The 19657-nt window shown below is 35.5% G+C and overlaps 1 protein-coding gene across 1 annotated transcript in view; it reads right to left on the bottom strand.

Annotated features, from left to right (window-relative positions):
* The window catches only part of LOC138708566 (uncharacterized), a 60454-nt gene that overhangs the window by 34303 nt on the left and 6494 nt on the right, over window positions 1-19657 (bottom strand). Inside the window, exons 3-11 of the mRNA XM_069838682.1 lie at window positions 19292-19436; window positions 18245-18430; window positions 14954-15150; window positions 11433-11589; window positions 11003-11175; window positions 9480-9630; window positions 7689-7821; window positions 4904-5090; window positions 628-828 (exon numbers count right to left, since the gene is read on the bottom strand). Of these exons, the coding sequence (XP_069694783.1) occupies window positions 628-828; window positions 4904-5090; window positions 7689-7821; window positions 9480-9630; window positions 11003-11175; window positions 11433-11589; window positions 14954-15150; window positions 18245-18430; window positions 19292-19436 (1530 nt within the window). The remainder of the gene's footprint in view (window positions 1-627; window positions 829-4903; window positions 5091-7688; window positions 7822-9479; window positions 9631-11002; window positions 11176-11432; window positions 11590-14953; window positions 15151-18244; window positions 18431-19291; window positions 19437-19657) is intronic.

Below are 19657 nucleotides of genomic sequence, written 5' to 3'. Positions count from 1 at the left end.
TGCTCTGAGCGGCTCAATTATTAATGAAGCTACAGGAGAATGGATAAAGTTACACAACTGCACTCATTGTAATCTTCACCTGACATAATTAGGAACATTAAATTCAGACGTTTGAGATGGGCAGGGCATGTAGCACGTGCACGTATGGGTGAATCTAGAAATGTGTATAGTGTGTTAGTTGGGAGACCTGAGGGAAAGAGATCTTTTAGGGAGGCCGAGACGTTAATGGGAGAATAATACTAAAATTGTTTTGAGTTGGGATATGATGCTAGGGACTGGATTAATCTTGCCTAGGACCGAAGGTGGGCTTATGTGAGGACGGCAATGAACGTTCGGGTTCCTTAAAAGCCATTTGTACGTATTATTATTATTATTATTATTATTATTATTATTATTATTATTATTCAATTACATTGTATGTAATAATCACAGTCTAGTATAAACAGTCGCGAAGCTCAATACGTTGTAAATATGCAAACATTAGATAGTTGCTCACCACTAGGATCGCTAATATCGCCTCATTACAGGCAATGCAAAATAGTACCGGCACAGTCTATTGTTTCTAGCACCCTCACAAATCAAGCTTCGTGACTGTATATAGTAGATTGTGCTAATAATACAACTAACCTTGAATCTGAGGTCTCCAACTGGAGCTTTCGCATAAGGGATTTTCTGAAAAGCGAAAATTTCACGGCCTTTCCTAGATGTGAGCTGGTGACCCTTGAGAGTCCCTTGCTTGATGGTGACTTCCAGCGAGTCCCCGCACACGCTCGTTGCCAAGGCGAGGAGTAGCAGAGCCAGCTGCATGTTGGCTGGAGATGCGGGAGACTACTGGTCACCCTGTTCAGCAAGTGAAAACACTCGCGTCTTGTCACACGACCCACTTTCGTAATATAACTAATACTGCAATGTAAAACCGTATATACTACTTCTTTGTTATGCATTTTTATCTTCACAGTGTATGTCTTTTCAAGCAATTTCAAGTTCATACCCCCTACATCAGTGATGTCAAAGCAAGCGCAATTTTCTGACCTTGACGTCGTGCGCGGGCAGCAAGCGCTAAGTATGGAAAGAGGAAGGATTGTGTATATGAATAAGCAACCTGTTGGATTAAGAAAACAGTGGTGCACAAACTTAAAACGGAACGTGAAATTTTATGTCGTTATTTTGATATGGCTTCTTTCTGTTTAATATTATCTATATTGTCTGTAAAACAAAAGTACTAACACTGATTTCTTAATATTGCACTTGTGTTTTAAATCTTAACAACATAATAGAGAGTTAAGAAGGAATATTCACTTAAATTCCATAGTAGTATAATATTATACTGTATTAAGTGGATGAAACACATCATTCATAAAGAAAGTGATATTTCAAAGAAAGAGCTTGAGTATGACATGATAAGTTGGAATTTATATTGGTGGTATCTTTAGCCTTACAGAAGTAATCAATAAACTAATCAAAACAATATTACAGTACAAAGCAAAGTTACCTAGGTACTGCATCTGTTTTAAGTGTAACTAATATTACATAACAAAACTCTTATCGCATTATGCTTTTAAGGTGATATTTGTGAGCAACTTCCTATCATCAGAATATTAAATTATTTTCTCGAAATGTGCTGAAGCTATAGAGCTGACATTTTTACAACACATGGGCACGTATCTTTTGCTTATGATGTAACAGTAGTTGCTTTGTTAATTCATTTCCTTACAAACAATTTCCATGCGAATATTTTCAAAATTTCCAATACACTATCTTCAGTAATACGTATATACGGTATATTAGATTTACGAAAACATTCTGAAAGGCTACTAAATAAATAGGCCTATACCTGAAAATTTCACTTTTCTGTACGAAAAGTTGAGAAAATATTTCTTTTGAATAAAAAAATCAAACTTGTGAAAAATGAGCATTAAAATTAAAACTTACATTCTTATAATGCACTTACTTCTCAGACAAATCTAAAAATTAATATGGATACAGTTTTAATAAGTTCTGTTCCCTTTATCTATTGAATCAGTGCTGGCCATCCCTGAATATAGCTCGACCAAGCGGCATATACCACCTCTTTCTTCTGTCTCTTTCCTTTCCGCTGTAAAGCTCTCAGGCTCTCCTGGGCTCTAAAGCGCGCGCCTGCTCCTGTGGGCATCAATTGACATGCCTGGTCTAAACCAACACAAAACATCACATTCGTAACTGAAAAATGAAAACCTTATTTTCGAAATGACTGTTGTCCATTTCTATAACTTTGTGGGAAATCACGAAAAACGTTTTCAAGTCTAAAATTTCTTACCAGCTAGGCAAGACACAATAGGAAACCAGAGAGGTTGAATGCATTTAGAATCAAATGAGAGCATGAGACTTTTTGATTTCAAAGCCGGAACTAATATTTTGTCGCAAATTCTGCTGTGGACTATTTTAATGTGAACATTATTCATTGTCGATCGCAAGAGAAAATCAATTTATTATAAGGATTAAAAAATGTTTTGTGCTGTCCTGTTTCAAGGTAATATTTCAGATTTTGCCCAAGAGACGTAATATCATTTCGACACTTACCTGAGGTGCCTGAGCAACTAAGTAAAACCATAATCAATTTAAGAAAAATCGATTTATCAGATCACAATTCTGAACTCCCATATATGATTCATCATTATTTTATTATCACTATCGTATTCAATGTTGGTGATTTTTTTAAAGTGATAGTTGATAAACGATAATATAAGTAAAGCAGGGAATAATTTCATGGCCCTAAAAGTTTTTTTTTTTTGTAAAGGGCTAGGTATTTTCTCTAGGCCACATATAAAACTTCAACGCAATCATAAATAGGTACTTAATGCTTTGGCGAACATTAACCAGAAATTTACTTTCAGTTATTTAAATTATATTCCGTGAAACACGCCTTTTTTCCCTTTATTTCGTTGTTATTTTACTACATATGTATTTTCTTTTAGTGCATTAAAAATATAGAGAAATGCCTTGAGGCTTTATGAAACATATTTTGTTGTTACAGTGAAAAATAACAAATTGAAATAGAGGTAACGTCAAGAAGATGTGAATTAAAGTCATGGTCCATGTATATAATGCCTGAAAATAGCGATTGATCCTTTGCGCGTTTGTTTTTAAAATAGTGTGTTTAATCTGTAACTACAGTCAGTGTTTTGTTATTAGTATCTCTTTAATGTGTAATTTTAAGTCAATTTTTCTACTATTCCTTTACTGTTTACATTTGTTTTTAAATCTTTTGTACTGCCCCTACTATTATATATTGCCCTTCAAGAATTTCGTTACTTATAAGTCATTACTTGTGCTATTTTTTCAATTATTGTACTTGTTCCTGAATCACGTATGTAACTCGTAATCCGTAAATCATTGCTTGTAATATCATTTTATTAGTCTTAACAGTTCCATTCTTCATGGATTAAGTATTAATTTGAAAGTGAAATTCAAACTTTGTTATATTAATGTATTATTATCTTTTTAGATCGTGTATTTACTCTGAAACGGTTAGACATTCTTGTATGTCTTTGAATTGATTATTCCTCAAATATCTCATTAATCTTTAACAGGATCCATTCTTTCATTAAGGTGCATTCTTCTACACAATTCATGTGAATTGTAACCTTGACCACAATTTTGTTTATTGGTTATAAAATATGTATTTTGATACCAACTAATATAACCTCAGGGTGAAATAGGGTTTATTAAATTGGATAAAAAAAACATCGTCGTTGTACTGTATAAACCTTACACTTGACTAATAGAGTGATTTATTTAAGAATACATATAGTCGTGAATAATTTCACTACCACCATTTCGATTGTCTTTTATTTGACACGGCTCTGTACGGCCCGGTGACTAGTGGCCAGAGAGTAACGTCGACTATCGATATTGCTCTATCGTGCGTATTATCCAGTTGTTCCATATTTCTAACATTGAGGAATAACAATGTATATTCAAGAAAAGAACTTGCCGCTAAAATTTTCACTTTTCTCGAAAACGCAATAATGATAAACATTTCAACAGTTCAGTTTTTAACTGCAAACTAACACATTCCCGTGAAAGATAATATCAGTGCGTAGTAATATTGAAGGCTTCCACTAGAATACAACACAACTCAGGTCGTATATCACACTATTTCATATTTGTACCCTTATTTCACATTTGTAACACTTTCTCTGTTATATATTTTAACACTCCTTACTCTTATTGTGTGCGTTTTTGAGACCCCTCTCTTTCACAACTCGAAAATATAAAAAAGAAGAAGCAGATAGTAAACCATAAACTGTTAGATTTTGGTCTGGATGATTTTGTGCGAACACAGAATCTGCGATAGGAAGGTAGCTAATATTCAATATTTAAAATAAAGATTGTATTAATTATTGTTTAAAACTTCAACAACAACAAAAGCATAATATATGTCATTTACCTATATCTGTTCAGGTAAAAGAATATTATTTCTTTATTTAGTTTTGGAATCGTCTTCCTTCCACTTCCTTCTCTTCCTGCTCCTGTAACTGCTCCTTTCCCCTCCCTCTATTTTTCTTCTAGATCTTCCAACGTTTAGCATTTTCTCATAAATTATCCTGTTTATATCATTGTAGGTACATATATTATGCATCTGTTCTCTAATTTCATTATGGTTGTAAACTTGCAGCTTACAAGAAAAGTATTATATATGTATTTTGTAGAAAATCTCAATAGACCGATTTTCATATTCACGTGTAAAAGAGGAATTGTCATAACACTCATTATGTACCTAATGAGATTTCATTTGTTTGTATTATCTCCTTATACGTCTTCAGTTATTATTGATTTTTAATATGCTAGACGTTATATTCCGTTTGAATATAAAATTTATTTAAAATTAAGCTCAACAATATGTTTTATTCTGAGTGCGTCAGAGTTCATCTTTCGCTGTTGTTGATGTCGAGATTCCTAACGGCAGAGAGTTCCAGAAGTCGATCCTTTCTCGCAGCAGTCCATGCTTCACTTCCAGACCTTCAACACCAATTTGTAGATATTCCTTATTTTCAGGTGAAGAAATGCTGGGCCATTCCACTCCGTGAAAAGAACTCGAAGTCGGTTTCCTGTAAATCACAAATTAAACAGTAACGCAATATTTTTAAAGGAAATTATAATCAACGTCATCATCATCATCATCATCATCATCATCATCATCGTCGTCGTCGTCGTCGTCGTCGTTATGAATGATTTCGTGGATTCATCTATTCTGCTCCAAAACAAATTGTGATTTTCATTTAATAGTTTCTTCTCTATTATTTCCACATATTATAGGACTAAACATTTCGGAACACGAATTTATTCTATCTGTCCAATACGTTTATGTCATTTCTAGTTAAATTAATTAATCATGTATCATATTCAATTCTCCTCATATATTCAGCTTCAAATACTTGGGGTGTACTATAAGCAGTAACATGAGCTGCTGCCAGGAAGTGAGAAGGAGGATAGCAATGGCCAAGGAAGCTTTTGATAGAAAAAGGAACATCTTCTCCGGACCTCTAGAAAAAGAACTAAGGAAGAGACTAATGAAGTGCTTTGTATGGAGTGTGACATTGTATGGGGCAGAAACATGGACATTAGGACGAAGTGAAGAGAAGCGAATAGAAGCATTTGAATTGGGGATGTAGAGAAGAATGGAGCATGTGAAGTGGACAGACAGAATAAGAAATGAAGCTGTGTTGGAAAGAGTGAATGAAAAAAGAATGATGCTGAAACTGATCAGGAAGAGGAAGAGGAATTGGTTGGGTAACTGACTGAGAAGAAACTGCCTACTGAAGGATGCACTAGAAGGAATGATGAACGGGAAAACAATTCGGAGTAGAAGAAGATATCAAATGATAGACGACATTAAGATATGTGGGATCATATGAAGAAACAAAGAGGAAGGCAGAAAATAGGAAAGATTGGCTGGGTTTACAGTGAAAGACCTGCTCTTGGGCAGAACTGTAAATTAATGAATATTCTGTTCATTTGTCTTGCAATTAGCCCTAAAAATGTAATCTGAGACACTTCAATTTTTTCTGTTACTATGGTTGATTTAATTTTCATGACGAACTATTTATGGCATTTTGTCCTCTTATAATTTAATACTGCTTTAATGCCGTTAGAGCAAAGAAGCGACTTTCACATTCTTGAAGATTTTTTAAGCGCTCGTAACTTTGTATCCTGACCGTATAATTTTGCAAGGTTAACCTTAATGTAAGACAATGCAAAGAAGAAATAAGATTCTAAAAAATAAATGTGATGACTACCCTTGCACTAAACATCGTCGAGAATCTAGGTCTATACCAAACACTCACTCAAGAATGTTACTTTCAAAAGACTGCCATATAGGAAACTGAAAAAAAAAGTATGAGTCCTAAATGTCTGGCGAATATAAAAGATATCTCCTTCAGATACCTTGAAAACGCATAGAAGTAGAGCTCCATGCTTCCTTGATGTCGACACTAGAATGAGGATCGTGTGGTTAGCATCAGACTCCGACTGCCTTTATCTCCAGCAAACACCCTGTAGGCTACTCAATTTGACAGGACGCTGAGTGGAGTCCGGGAACTTTCTGGAAGTTTGGGGACCCGGGATTCAACCCGAACCTTCCTTTCCGTAGCTAGTTAAGGCTGGTTCACAATAAACCGGGAACGAGAACCAGAATGAAAACGAGAAGCAGAGGACGTGAATATGAAAATTTTTGATTCACAATAAACCGAGAACGTAGACAACAATGCATATCGATATGCATGTCAATAACGATATGTAAAGTCGATATTACGCATTCTGATGTTATTTGTGTATAATTTACCAATGGCGTTCTCTCATGAGTACAAGGCAGCCAACATAAACACAGGTTAACCAACTTCGAAATTTCAACTGAAACATTTCATTAGGTACGGTACTATAAATATGCCCATGCATCTTTATTATCACAACCTATTTTAAGTCTACCATAACGTAAAATAATTAGAGAAGAAACATTTGTAATAGAACAAAAATGAACACAACAGTAGTTATTGAATTGAAGCATGAATATGTAGTGTGTAATACAACCAATACCGTAATAAAATATGATTCACTTACGATCGGTGTTCAAAGATGCAGCTATTGAAAGCAACGTATTCTCCTTCATTTTCTCATCTTTATACGAGGCGCGCCGCTTATCGTAAACGTGAGGATTTTCCTCAACACTCAATATTAGAATCTCATCAAATAAAACTTGCTCCATGATGCACAGCACAGAACAAAATAATGCACAGGTTATGTCACGGTCTTCTTGCTACAAAATATACGACGACAAAATAGCTTTTAGATGGCAATAGAATGAATCTAGTGGGCTGTGATCGGAAACGTGAACGCCATAGTTGAAACTTGGATCCGACAAGCTTTTCTATAATTGTGAATGCTCACATTTAAATGTACACATTTTAACAATTTTACCGTTTTCGTTTTCGTTCCGATTCTCGTTTCCGGTTTATTGTGAACCAGCCTTACTCTACCAACTGAGGTATCCGGCCTCCTAACACAAATACGGTGACATGAAATTGTAATATTAAAATGTAAATAGACAGTGTACTTCAACATTTTAAATCTGATGCGATCTTGCCTCATTCGTAATCATAAAACTGCAAAACATGAGTTAATGCGGCTGCTAAGTTTTAATCCAAACTCACCCAGTACGTGCAAAGTTAGTCCACAATGAAGTCATGACATCAATCATTTTGTTATCTTCCTCAGTTAGTTGTGTCCCCGGGAATATACTTTCCGTGGGAAAAAGATAAATCAGGTCGTCGGCATGTGACACTCCTGCAAGTAATTAGAAATCATACAATTAGTTGTGTGTCCTCTCATACATACAGATATTGGATGAAGAGAGTGTGAGAGACAATAGTGAAACCTTATGACTGAAGCCGTCTGTTGTAAATATGTTGAACTTCCTGGTGTTATAGACTTTATTAAATTCATAATATGCAATTAGGAAAGTTAAGGATAACACAGAGGGTTTAGAATTGAACGGGTTACATCAGCTTCTTGTCTATGCGGATGACCTGAATATTTTAGGAGAAAATCTACAAACGATTAGGGAAAACACGGGAATTTTACTTGAAGCAAGTAAAGCGATAGATTTGGAAGTAAACCCCGAAAAGACGAAGTATATGATTATGTCTCGTGACCAGAATATTCAACGAAATGGAAATATAAAAATTGGAAATTTATCCTTCGAAGAGGTGGGAAAATTCAAATATCTTGGAGCAACAGTAACAAATGTAAATGACATTCCGGAGGAAATTAAACGCAGAATAAATATGGGAAATGCCTGTTATTATTCGGTTGAGAAGCTTTTGTCATCCAGTTTGCTGTCAAAATTTCTGAAAGTTAGAATTTATAAAACAGTTATATTACCGGTTGTTCTGTACGGTTGTGAAACTTGGACTCTCATTTTGAGAGAGGAATAGAGATTAAGTGTGTTTGAGAATAAGGTTCTTAGGAAAATATTTGGGGCTAAGCGGGATGAAGTTACAGGAGAATGGAGAAAGTTACACAACGCAGAACTGCACGCATTGTATTCTTCACCTGACATAATTAGGAACATTAAATCCAGACGTTTGAGATGGGCAGGGCATGTAGCACATATCGGCGAATCCAGAAATGCATATAGAGTGTTAGTTGGGAGACCGGAGGGAAAAGGATCGAGGCCGAGATATAGATGTGAGGATAATATTAAAATGGATTTGAGTGAGGTGGGATATGATGGTAAGGACTAGATTAATCTTGCACAGAATAGGGACCGAATGGCGGGCTTATGTGAGGGCGGCAATGAACCTCCGGGTTCCTTTAAAGCCATTTGTAAGTAAGTAAGACGATAAGGTGATACATAATGAAACATTGAATATCCATAATCCTAAAATATTTAGATAATTAATATTTTTCTCGTATGACTTGAGGCTTTCCCGGCGTTTGATGTAGAATAACTCTTCTCGGGTTCTCAGCCAGGTGAGTTGGAGATTAGCTTCCAAGCTTTCGACGGCTAGCTCTGCCATCTTCTTCGTCCCTGAAGAAGATGGCAGAGCTAGCCGTCGAAAGCTTGGAAGCTAATCTCCAACTCACCTGGCTGAGAACCCGAGAAGAGTTATAATATTTTTCTCTTTCTCATAATGTCAATGTCATTTCAGTTTACATAATCTGATTTTTAACTTCGCTTCTAGTGATTCTCAATCCACAATAGATCTTGCGTGCAGTTCTGCGTTGTGTAACTTTCTCCATTCTCCTGTAACTTCATCCCTCTTAACTCCAAATATTTTCCTAAGCACCTTATTCTCAAACACTCATGAAATCAATTGTCGAGTTAGGCAGTACCTTCTTACCTTAAAGCAGGATCTCTAAGTGCTCTTGAATTGTCGTGAACCACTCTGAATATACTAGTTAAGGAAATTAATGTAACCAGTGAATGCTAACTCACTTACCATAATCTCTAGATGCATCACCGAAGATAGTGGTGAAGGTGTTGGATCCGCGATACGTGAAGTAATAGTAATAGACAGGGGCCGACGCCTCTGCAGAGTGCAGCTCCACGGCACGGTCAGCCCCGTGCAGGAACCAGCCGTCTGTGAACATCTACAACCATTGGCCTTCATTATGGCCCCTGGTAGAGGGGAAGAGAAGGCCTAATGGTCTTACCTCTACCAGGTTAAATAAATAAGTAAATGAGTAAAGAAATAAGTAAATAAGGAAAGAAACAAAGAAATAAGTAAAGAAACAAAGAGATAAGTAAAGAAATAAATATATAAGTAAAGAAATAAAGAAATACGTAAATAAAGAGAGATAAGTAAAGAAATAAACAAAGAAACAAGTAAAGAAACAAAGAGATAAGTAAAGAAATAAATATATAAGTAAAGAAATAAAGAAATACGTAAAGAAAGAGAGATAAGTAAAGAAATAAACAAAGAAACAAGTAAAGAAACAAAGAAATATGTAAAGAAATAAGTAAAGAAGCAAAGAAATGAGTAAAGAAACAAAGAAATAAGCAAACAAACAAAGAAATAAGTAAAGAAATGAGTAAAGAAATAAAGAAATACGTAAAGAAAGAGAGATAAGTAAAGAAATAAACAAAGAAATATGTAAAGAAATAAGTAAAGAAGCAAAGAAATGAGTAAAGAAACAAAGAAATAAGCAAACAAACAAAGAAATAAGTAAAGAAATGAGTAAAGAAATAAAGAAATACGTAAAGAAACAGAGATAAGTAAAGAAATAAACAAAGAAATATGTAAAGAAATAAGTAAAGAAGCAAAGAAATGAGTAAAGAAACAAAGAAATAAGCAAACAAACAAAGAAATAAGTAAAGAAATGAGTAAAGAAATAAAGAAATACGTAAAGAAACAGAGATAAGTAAAGAAATAAACAAAGAAACAAGTAAAGAAACAAAGAAATATGTAAAGAAGTAAGTATAGAAACAAGGAAATGAGTAAAGAAACAAATAAATAAGTAAAGAAACAAAGAAATTAGTAAAGAAAGAAATAAATAAGTAAAGAAACAAAGAAATAAGTAAAGAAACAAAGAAATGAGTAAAGAAACAAATAAATAAGTAAAGAAACAAATAAATAAGTAAAGAAACAAAGAAATTAGTAAAGAAACAAATAAGTAAAGAAACAAATAAATAAATAAACAAAGAAATAAGTTAAGAAACGAAAAATTGGTAAAGAAAGAAATAAATAAGTAAAGAAACAAAGAAATAAGTAAAGAAACAAAGAAATAAGTAAATAAATAAGGAAATGAGTAAAGAAAAAAAGAAATACCTAAAGAAGCAAAGAGATAAGCAAAGAAACTAAGAGATAAGTAAAGAAACAAAGAAATAAGTAAACAAATAAGTAAATAAGGAAATAAATGAATAAATAAAGAATTAAATGAATAAATCAAATAAATGAATGAGTGAATAAATAAATAAATAAATAAAATCTGCTTGATCTGGAGCATATTCTTTCTGACTTACATCAACCAACGCAGTCACATTATCGTGGGCGATGCTTTCCTTGAAGTAAAACTCCCGTATGCGTTTGGTAATTTCATCCTTTCGGGGCGACCCTTCACGATAGAAGAGCATCATCGGCGCCAAACGCTCGAACTCGGTAAGGAAATCATCAATCAAGTCCTCACCCATCAGCCCTTCAACAAATTATCGCTGTGAGTTACTGAAATAGTTCTTTCCCTTAGGCCTATTTATATATAATTTTAAGCTTTTAATTTCCTTCACAGAGACCTACACCATCGTATAGCAGTGTGGAAATAATTCTTACTTCAAACTGGGAATGTTTTAGGTCTTTTTATATCTGATTTTTAAGCAATCGCCTTGCCTATCCCGTTATTTAAATTCCTTCACAGAGACCTAGACTATTCTATAACAGTGTGCAAACAATTCTTACTGGAAACTGGGAAGGCTCCTTCCTGGGAGTTGACACCAGTCATCCAGGGCACATCTGCAGCGTTTTGTATGAGTTGGGACGGCGCAGCGGGCAGAAAGGCGTCGTCCCCTACCTCCAAGACAGGTTTGAAGGGTATGAGAGGATCTATGCTCCATTCCTGAAAAAAATATATTAGATCGGTCGTAAAATAGAAAGAACACAATCAACAATATCGACATCATCACTAATAATTTCACAGGGTAGTCTGTTATTGCTCTGATTCGTCTTCAAGATAACAACTGATTATGTCTCTTCTTCATAGCTTGTCCCCTTGATCGTCTACCTTTCGATCCATAATTATAAATTGTATGTTAACAGTTATATTACCGGTTGTTCTCTATGGTTGTGAAACTTGGACTCTCACTTTGAGAGAAGAACATAGGTTAAGGGTGTTTGAGAATAAGGTGCTTAGGAAAATATTTGGGGCTAAGAGGGATGAAGTTACAGGAGAATGGAGAAAGTTACACAACGCAGGACTGCATGCATTTTATTCTTCACCTGACATAATTAGGAACATTAAATCCCGACATTTGAGATGGGCAGGGCATGTAGCACGTATGGGCGAATCCAGAAATGCATATAGAGTATTAGTTGGGAGGCCGGAGGGAAAAAGACCTTTGGGGAGGCCGAGACGTAGATGGGAAGATAATATTAAAATGGATTTGAGGGAGGTGGGATATGTTGATAGAGACTGGATTAATCTTGCTCAGGATAGGGACTGGTGGCACACTTATGTGAGGGCGGCAATGAACCTCCGGGTTCCTTTAAAGCCATTTGTAAGTAAGTAACTTAAGTATGTTGTATTTTATTGGAGCTCATTCTTAATATATATTCTATCCAGATTTTTCGCTAAGTATTTATTTTAGTTGAAATGCTTTAAAATTTAAGTTCTTGTCTTATTCCTTAATTATATCTATGAACGTACAGTGTACAAGGCGTAAACAAAATATTTGTGAACTGCGCTTGTATTTATTGCACCGTTAAGGGGTTAGGTACAGCTTACAGCAGCAAAATTTTTTGAAATATTCAACATTTTTTCCTCCATTACTGAATCTTGTAAAATTGGTATATGTAAAACACTGTCCTTCTGCTATATGAAAAAAATATATTTTTTTTTGTGATTTTAAAAAAATTATTTATACCTATATATTTTTTTCAAAATTCAAAATGGTGACACTTTACTGCGCAGTGATGAACGTTTCCCTCACAACTCATAAACTTGTTAACTTTTTCATGTTCACTCTCTTTCAACTACATTCCTTAATAAATAATATATTTTTTTTCATTTTGTGTTAGAAAAAAATACTGATATTTGACCATTTTTTTAAATGAATTTATTTTTATCAGATAATCTATCAGAGGTAGAGAAGTGATCTTGCATAAATACACACAAAAAATTTCATCACAGAATGTTGGATAGTTTTTTAGTTATGTAGAAAACGCTTCATCACTGTACAGTGAGCTGAATTTTGAAAAAAAAAAATGTAAATACTTTTTTTAATCGTAAAAATATTTTTTTTCATATAGCAGAAGGACAGAGCTTTACACATAGTAATTTCCATTATCAACTTTGGTTACTGCGGGAGTTTTTTGTTAATTCGTTTTAGAGTTGTCTTTAGTGATTGATTAAATATTTTTATTTTACTTGTTTCTGGTTTAACAATTATATATACCTGGGTTAGGGGCTAATTTTGAGTGTGATTTTAAGAGGATTATTGCTCCATTATTCCTTCATTTACAGTAATGGAGAAAAAAAATGTTGAATATTTCCAAAATTTTACTGCTGCAAGCTGTACCTATCCCCTTAAACATAGATGCGCGTGTCACTGAAGATCATTGCTTCCATGCCTATTGAGTCAGTCTATCAAACAGCGTCAGATTGTCTTTAAGAACTGAGCTTCTACACGTGATTTAGTGCAAACATGTCAAGAACCTATTGCAATTTTCCTGGAATCTCTCCATATACGCCTTATGGCTAGTCTTTTTCTCTGACTTTCAACTGATGCATATAGTATAGATTTCAGGCGTTTCCCTGGTTCTAGATAACTTTTCCGTTTCCTATGTTCTGTGTGTTGCCTACATTCGGGGCAGTCCGGAAACTTATTGATTGTCCCTTATATATCTCACAAGAAGTCTCAACAATAATGTTCTTCTCCGCCTCCTCAATGCCTATTTCTTGTCAGGTTGTCGATGTCCATATCTCTGATCCATACAATAGCGTGAGGAATGCTATGATCATATCAAATGTTGAAGCTATAGCTCTTATTAGGACTTTCCTTAACAATCTTTCCAGTCCACTGCTGTGGAGTAACGGATAACATGCCTGACCGTAAAACTAGCGGGCCCGAGTTCAAATTCTGGTTGGTACAAGTTACCTGGTTGACGTTTTTTCCGGGATTTTCCCTCAACTCATTAAAAGCAAATGTTGGATAACTTTCGACGCTGGACCCTAGACTCATTTCGCTGGCATTATCACCTTCACCTCACTTAGACGCTAGATAATCATATCAGTTGATAAAGCGTCATAAAATAACAAATTAAAAAATAACGAGCTTTCCTTCATCGCACGTATTACTTGTTGGTATTTATACAATTTTTAGATCGTTGGTCCCATTACCTTACAACATTGCATCTAAAATAATTTAAAATATTCATACATTCTACAATTTTATTGTTGGTAACAATTTTTGTTTGAAGATCTTTACCTTCGAGCCATAATCATTCATTTCCTTTAATAGTACATTATGCAACGAGCCTGTAACGGTAGTAATTAAGACGCGAGTATGTTTATGAAACGAGCGCAAGCGAGTTTCATAATTTTCGTACGAGCGTCTTAATTGCCATTATAGGCAAGTTTCATACGACTTTTTATGCCCGACCATATTTCTAACTTGAAATTATTCATAAGTATTCTTGTTATTCTTATCTGACTGAGGAGCGGAACTGATCTTGTGCAATATCTCGTAAATTGTGAGATGTGCGCAGACGCGAAAGTATTGATTTTTTCCGAGAAAGAAATGTCATTGACCTTGATATAATCTAGAGAGTAAAATGAACAGTAATCTTGATATAACGTTGAAATTGATTTAGACATTGAAAAACGAGATGACAACTTGAATTTATTTGAATATTATTTACAATTAATGCTAATTATTATAGTAACAGAACATAACCTTCTGCGACAGTATTGGATTTCCAGCCTCCGTGACGTTTCGCTGTTGTCTTTCGATTGCATATCCGAGAATAATCGATACTTGCGCTTTAATATTGCTACAATGATGTTTTTTGATTGGTGGAATACCTGAACTTTAATGAATAGGTGTACTTTAATGAGGTCCATTAAAGGGCTGCTACCTGGTGTATAATTACTACATTTTGGTATGGTCGAGCATAAAAATATATTTCGCATTTCATTGAAATAGTGGACAATACTTCATAAATCATTTTCAAATTTTTATGAATGTATGACGACGATTTCTTACCATGAACGCCTTGTCTGTGGCAGTTATATCAATGGCGTCCTTACTTCTCAGGCACGAGACAAGTTCACTGCTATTCTGCGTCGGACAGTTGAACAAACCCCCGAGCTTCTCTGCCATGCTGGTGCTCGAACCATTAGGCGCAAAGGACCAGGAGCAAAGAGCAGTACCGCTCTGAGAGATAGCGCGGTGGAACAAACCTGTAAGAAATGTTTAACGCATGCGCTTCATTATTTACAACAGAGAACAACAGAGCCACTAGCTTTGTAATTTACAGTAACCACAATCGTTCAATTAATATAGTTTGATGCCCCTTTAAAGCTAAGGATCTGGATTTGTTCAACGCTGCGCTCGAGCGTGAATTCGAATGCAGCTTGGTATGATTACGTGTTTAGATTTTTCCGAGGTTTTTAAACACTGTAAGGCAAATGGGAGCTAATCTCATTGCAAATCCTCGGCCTCATCTCTCTAAATGCCATCTAGCTATCTCAATTCCACCGACGCTAGGTAAACTCGTAGTTGATACAAAGTCGTTAAGTAAATTTTTCTTCTTCTTCTTCTTCTTCTTCTATTGTATAGGCACATGGCCTGTTTGTCTTCACACAGGAGACGATTCAGTAGAAGATGACATCAGTCCTTCCTTCCACCGTTTTTTTCGATCGGCCCACATCTCTTTTGCCACTGGGAATCATATCTTGTGCTATTTTAATAAGTCTTGAGTTATCTGCTCTGTCTATGTGCGCATTCCATTCTTTCGTCCTCATATTTATGAACTTTTTAAAGTCCATTATATTGCACTGTTGTCTCACATCTTCATTTCTTACTCTATCAAGTCTAGTTTTACCAACTATGGCTCGTAGAGTATATTCATTTCTGATGTACGCATGCCTTGTTCAGTCTTATTTGTCTCTGCACGGGTTTCTGTACTATACGTCATCACTGGTCTTATTGTGGTTTTAAAGATTTTCATTTCACTTTCAATATTGAGGTATTTATTCTTCCATATTACATCCCTTAGGCAACCCGACAGTCTGGAGGCTTTGGAGACTTGATCTCTTACTTCATTTATTACATCCCGATGACTTGTTATATTAACCCCTAAATATTTGAAACTCATGACCTGTTCTATAATTTTACCATTAATTTCCAATTTGCATCTTACGTTAAGTAAATCGATTTTTTAAGGGAACCAGGTAGTGATTAGGGGTCAAAAATTCGATTTTTTATTTTGTGTTTTAAAATAAATTACAAAACTGGTCTTTAAAACAATATAAATATTGTGGAGGGTATTTCTGCAGATAAGCCTTTTAAATGACCTCTTTAAATTTGGCGGTGCATGTAATTCATACATTCTTTTTTTATATACAGTTTTCCATAAGTTGACATTTTCAAATTTAAGTGCATATTTCTCTGAAATTACTGAATCAATTTACATGAAATTTTTACAGTGTTTTCTACAGCCTGTGTTCTACATTGTAGACCTACGGGTTTAAGAATGTCACACACATAACACGAGAAAAAAATATATATGCATTGAAAAAATTGTAAAAAATTTTAAACAAAATTCAATATTTTTTTCTGTTTCACTAGGGGTGAAATATTTAACTAAATTTTGCTTTGCAATTTACAATACACAATAGTGGCTATCTTAAAAAAATACAAGGTATATGAGTGAAGATAGTAGCAAGTAATGTGCACCTGAAGAATGAGGTACATCTAGCAAAGTTGGAAAACAGGTTATCAGTTAGGACCTTTCTTTTGCACTTGGATACGAAACCAATTAGTTGTCTTCTATACCACTGAATTCAGAATGATTGATTGCATAAGCCTGGAAATTTTTATTCCTTTCTGAGCACTAGAAGCCTAGAAACATTCAACTAAACTTTTGTATTGAAATTTTTTAATCGCACAGCATCACTATCCAGTTCCCTTAAATATTTTGCTCACCGCGCAAGGGGTAAGTTCACAGAATTCGTGATCGTTCGTGGCAACAAGCGCTCTTACGTCTTAATACCATTATTCTTCAGCTCACTGTGATCCACATGTGGAAAGTCGTGTTGTGATTGTAGTTCCCTATGTGGAATTAAGATTTGGAGGATGGCATTTGGAGTCTTGATGGTAGTAGGCAACAATTTCGCATGACTGTCCACAGGTAGCATATATACAGGGGCTCATGTTTACTGCACATGCGCAGTGTGTTTTAAGAGAAACATACACTAAGGGAGCTCAAAATTTCATTTCCGTTTCTGTACACAAATCTCATGATCAACGACAAATATAATGGTTACCTATATCTACAAATAGCTTTTAAGCAACCAGGAGGTTCATTTCCGTCCTCACATAAGCCCGCCATCGGTCCCTATCCTATGCAAGATTAATCCAGTCTCTACCATCATATCCCACCTCCCTCGAATCCATTTTTATATTATCTTCCCGTCTACGTCTCAGCCTCTTCAAAGATCTTTTTCTCCTCCGATTTCCCAACTAACACTATATACTTATGCATTTCTGGATTCGCTCATTCGTGCTACATGCCCTGCCCATCTCAAACGTCTGGATTTAATGTTCCTAATTATGTCAAGTGAAGAATACAATGCGTGCAGTTCTGCGTTGTGTAGCTTCCTCCATTCTCCTGTAACTTCATCCCGCTTAGCCCCAAATATTTTCCTAAGCACATTACTCTCGAACACCCTTAACCTCTGGTTCTCTCTCAAAGTGAGGGTCCAAGTTTCACAACCGGCAATATAACTGTTTTATAAATTCTAACTTTCAGTTTTTTTTAGAGGAGACTGGATGGTAAAAGCTTCTCAACCGAATAATAACAGGCATTTCCCATATTTATTCTGCGTTTAATTTTCTCTCGAATGTAATTTATGTGTGTTACTGTTGCTCCAAGGTACTTGAATTTTTCCACCTTTTCAAAGGATAAATTTCCAATTTTTATATTTTCATTTCGTATTATGTTCTGGTACTAGACATAATCATATACTTTGATTTCCCTAATATTTTGTGGATTTTCTCCTAACACATTCACATCATCTGCATAGACAAGCAGCTGATGTAACCCGTTCAATTCCAAATCCTCCCTGTTTTCCTGGACTTTCCTAATGGCATATTCTGGAGCAAAATTAAAAATTAAAGGTGATAGTGCATCTCCTTACTTTAGCCCGCAGATAATAGTTACCTATATAAAACATAAATTCACATGAACCTAGTCCAGTGAATTTAATAATCATAGCTAACCACACAAGTCACGTTTAGCGTATTTCGTTGGAAATAAAAAAACGTTCTCACCTCTACTCATAGGTGAAAGCATCAGATAATGTACACTGGCGCCTCCTGCGCTCTCTCCAAATATTGTCACACTGCCGGAATTCCCGCCAAAAGCTGCGATGTTGTCTCGCACCCACCGCAGTGCTGCCACCTGGTCCTTGAGTCCATTGTTACCGGGACACACCGCGTCTCCAGTGCTCAAGAATCCTGCAAATCGTAAATATATTACTATCGTATGCAAAGACTAAAGGTAAGCGTTCACTACATTGTATCGCACTCATCGGACGAATCGCACGGATCGGAGAAAGACAATCTTTGCTGTAATTCTTATGTAACCGCGTTCACTACATCGTATCGGACGCATCGCCTCTCAGAAAATCCATCCACGTTTCTCGGATGAGCAACTTTTCCGATGCGTGCGATCATGGCCTTCTTTAATAAATCAATTTTAATTGGTCAACTGTTACTATTATGTTGTGTCATGTTCAGTGTCGCGCCAAAATGGCAGACGGAAAACTTATTTCGCGTGTAGAAAACTGCGAAGAATTATATAATTTGAGGCGTTCCCATTACAGTAATCAAGTCATTTCTTACATATATATTATGTAACCAATATTTCTTTCGTTTCTTCCTCTTCAATTAAGACGCATGAAGCAATTACAAATTCTTATTCGCTAACAGATGTAATTAATAGACCTAACCTCAACTCCTCTGCTTTCAGCAATGTCAATATCGTACGACGTCATGTTTTAAACAGCTGATAGGGAATCCGATGAGGCGATGAGGTGGAGCCGTTACATAAAATATCCGTTGCGTGCGATTCGTACGAGGAGTGCGATACGATGTAGTGAACGCTTACCTTAAGAAGACGACGAGAAATACGGAAGATTGGAAAATGCTGGGTTTTGCCCTTGGGCAGGAAACTGTAAGTGAATGAAAAGCATAAGAACAGGAGTTCCATTAATTTTGAATGAATGTAATTGCTAAGGATCAATAATTATATTTAAGAACAAAAGTTTAGATTTCTTGTAAAACTAATACTAAAATTAGAGAAGACAAGCATCTCACCCAACGGTCCTAGTCTGTAGTTGAAGGTAACGAGAACGACATCCTCGTCCAAGAGGTAGTGGGGGTGGTGTTGCACCCCAGAGCCTGCTATCCAGCCGCCCCCATGCACGTACACCATCACGTCCAACAAGTGGGGTCCTTTTACCTACAAAACAATTCACAAAACTTCAACTCTTGGTTAGTTGAAATTTAAATTCGAGGTATTTGGAGATCTTAAGAAAGAAAGCTCCGTAGGGTTATTTTTTTTTAAATTATGGTTTATTTAACGACGCTCGCAACTGCAGAGGTTATATCAGCGTCACCGGTGTGCCGGAATTTTGTCTTGCAGGAGTTCTTTTACATGCCACTAAATCTAGTGACATGAGC

This window comes from Periplaneta americana, chromosome 11 (genome assembly GCF_040183065.1).
Source record: "Periplaneta americana isolate PAMFEO1 chromosome 11, P.americana_PAMFEO1_priV1, whole genome shotgun sequence".
In the NCBI taxonomy this organism is placed as follows: domain Eukaryota; kingdom Metazoa; phylum Arthropoda; class Insecta; order Blattodea; family Blattidae; genus Periplaneta; species Periplaneta americana.
Note: the sequence above shows the minus strand (reverse complement) of the source record. Positions and strands in the feature narration are given on the sequence as shown.